Here is a 2,704-nt window from a genome sequence, read left to right as displayed (position 1 = left end):
GTTAAGACACTTTGTCTCTTTCTCACAAGAAAATGAAATATGTGTTTCAGATGATGATGAGGAGGAAATGCAGAAGGAGTTGAAGGAGTTAAGAGAGGTCTTAATAGAGAACTGTACGGAGTTTGCAAGAATAAAGGCTGCGGATAAAATCAGCGAGCAGATGCAATGTGTGTCTGAGCTGCAGCCGGATAAAGACGTGAAACACATCACACAAGTAACAACCGCCTTTACTCCAAGAGTTATTAGTGTGACTTTCGAAATTTGCTTTTGCTATTGTTTGTAATAGGAATATAAAAAGGCTATAATTGAAATCCAAGTTAATCCGTTGGAAGACAACAGGCTGCTGGAGTATGATCGTCAGATTGAAGGCCTGCTTCAAGGTAACAACCGAAATGGAGATCCCTGATCACTGAAAGTTTATCAGATTTTTTTTTTACATACTTCTTTCTAAGATTAACAATCTTCGAATCTTCTAGCAACTAAAGCTGAATCGAATAACGGAGCGGATGACACGGACGCCGATCTGCGGCTGACAGGCAGCGAAATAAATGTGATTGATCCGATCTCGAAGACCAGAATGACCGATCCTGTGAGAAATGCAGTCTGTGGTCATGTGTACGACAGAGAAAGCCTTGTCGCGATGTTGGAAAAGAACAAAAACACTAGGTACGTTTTTCGCATGATGCCAAATATCAGGATGTGCTGCTACAGGATTTATTATGTTTGCGTTTATAGATGCCCTGTGGTTGGCTGCACCAGCTTGACTTATATAGATTTAAGTCAGTGTCGCTCTGACATTGTGACGAAAACGTTCCTGGAGAGAAATCCTGCTTAAATTCGAGAGCAATGGATACAAAAAGACTTATAGACACATAGTGTTAGATTCATCGAATGTACATACCGCGTACATGTATACTCATACTTTGTATTAAGAAAATTATTATCTTTATTACATCTTATAAGAAGGTTTCATTGTCGAATTTAAATTTTGATTACAAAATATAGATTAAAAAATATATTTTATAAAATATAATATTATTGAGCAATTTTTTGTCCTAGTTACTTGTATATGGCTACAAGACGAGATGGTATATTTGTTCGTGTCAAATTGATCTGTAACAAAACTACTTCGATCGTTTCGCGATTCTGTGTATATACATATTCGATTGCGTGTAATTGATCTAATTGCGTTTATGTTCAGTCGCGTCGCCAATGATCGATAATGACAAGGCTCAGGCTATGCTCACGTTCGCTCTTTTATCAACACTTTTAATTCTATCGGGCATTCGTACCGCCGGCGATGGTGTCGATTGGGACTCTCCGAGATCGCCCGCGTCGGCCGTAATTACGAAAAACATCCACGGACACGCTTCATACATAGAGCCCGTGTTTTACGGAGATTTCATGCAGCCGTCGCAACGCCGTCTTCTCGAACATCCGCGCAGGGCCAAGCAGGTATACCGCAGCCACGACTATAACGTCGCGCGAAGACACCGTCGACCTCGAAATAAGCACGACGAGGGCAGACCTTATCATTCGTCAGCTGTGAAGAACGACGAAGATGAGGATGAGGAAGAAGAGGAGGAGGAGGAAGAGGAGGAAAATCAGCACGACGAGGAAGACAAGCTCGACGACGAGGGCGCCGACGAGGAGACCGCGGAGCAGGACGAGGAAGAAACGGTGAACGAGGAACCCACCGAGGTCTACGATTATGGTTAGTATTGAAGGACGAAACTTTTGCCGCGTTTTCTAGGTCGCCGTCAGGAATCGCGTAGCGAGATCCGGTTACGTGCCGCTCGACAGTGAGGCCGATGAACGTGAGAGACAGGAAGCTGTGAGGATCAGATCGGCCACCGAGGAGTGCGAGGACGAGCCGACGGAACCGTCGCAATATTATGAATACGGTGAGGACGCGTCGAGGCGAGAGGAAAGCCGCTTCTCTTTTTCTTCTCTCTACCGATGACAGACACCCGGAAATCCTGTATAACAATCGCCCACCGACTAAATTAAAGAATTTTTTAAATATTTTTTTTAGGATTCCTTAAACAGTTCATTATTTATTTAAAAAATATTCTGCTATGAAACATTGCGCATTTATAAGGGCTGACTCTAGCGTTATTCCGATTTTCCAACGACGCGAGCCTCGACCGAGCGTTTCGCTAGTCTCACGTTATTGTAAAACAAAATTTCAGAGACCGAGGTGAAAAATGTTGCTTCTCAAGATGCCCGACGCGACGGACATCGAGCGATATTTCCCATGATGGTCCTCGGCGCAAGTTTTCTGATTCTTCTGCTCGCCTAAGAACTCGCGAGTTCCAAGATCTGTTACGAAGGAGGAGGAGCATTCGCGAATAAGCGACATATTCCACAGCGAACGAGACCAATTGTGCGCGATGCGCTGCGTCGTAATAAATTTCTCTGAATTTCTATGAGTTGCTTGAATTATTCGTAGAATATCGTCTATTGCGTTAAATGTTCGTCAGATATTCGCTTAAGGTGTGGCGGGGTAGAGACCGAGAGTGCTCGACGATCGACAGCTCCGACGGCCCCGAAATTCAACTCGAAAGGTCACGGCAATTCGGGTGAACGGCACGAATGCGTGACGGATCCGGAATTGATTTTTTTTTCTCCAGGTCACCGACACCGAATATCGAGACAAACTCATGGCCGCGGGATTAAGCAAGATTATAAGTTCTTTCTACGT

The 2,704-nt window shown here is 44.1% G+C and overlaps 2 protein-coding genes across 2 annotated transcripts in view; both read left to right on the top strand.

Annotated features, from left to right (window-relative positions):
* LOC112468103 (E3 SUMO-protein ligase NSE2-like) overlaps window positions 1–1,033 on the top strand; it is a 1,736-nt gene extending 703 nt beyond the window's left edge. Inside the window, exons 2-5 of the mRNA XM_025037142.1 lie at window positions 51–214; window positions 287–380; window positions 477–666; window positions 736–1,033. Of these exons, the coding sequence (XP_024892910.1) occupies window positions 51–214; window positions 287–380; window positions 477–666; window positions 736–835 (548 nt within the window). The 3' untranslated portion in view covers window positions 836–1,033. The remainder of the gene's footprint in view (window positions 1–50; window positions 215–286; window positions 381–476; window positions 667–735) is intronic.
* Window positions 1,034–1,116: 83 nt separating this feature from the next.
* On the top strand, window positions 1,117–2,400 carry LOC112468104 (histone H3.v1-like). The gene is made up of 2 exons (XM_025037143.1): window positions 1,117–1,904; window positions 2,193–2,400. Exon 1 carries the CDS (start codon window positions 1,213–1,215, stop codon window positions 1,717–1,719), a length of 507 nt encoding a protein of 168 aa, XP_024892911.1. The 5' UTR covers window positions 1,117–1,212; the 3' UTR covers window positions 1,720–1,904; window positions 2,193–2,400.
* Window positions 2,401–2,704: the final 304 nt, after the last annotated feature.

The sequence above is a fragment of the Temnothorax curvispinosus genome, unplaced genomic scaffold, assembly GCF_003070985.1.
Source record: "Temnothorax curvispinosus isolate PA1 unplaced genomic scaffold, ASM307098v1 QBEX01018079.1, whole genome shotgun sequence".
NCBI lineage: Eukaryota > Metazoa > Arthropoda > Insecta > Hymenoptera > Formicidae > Temnothorax > Temnothorax curvispinosus.
Note: the sequence above shows the minus strand (reverse complement) of the source record. Positions and strands in the feature narration are given on the sequence as shown.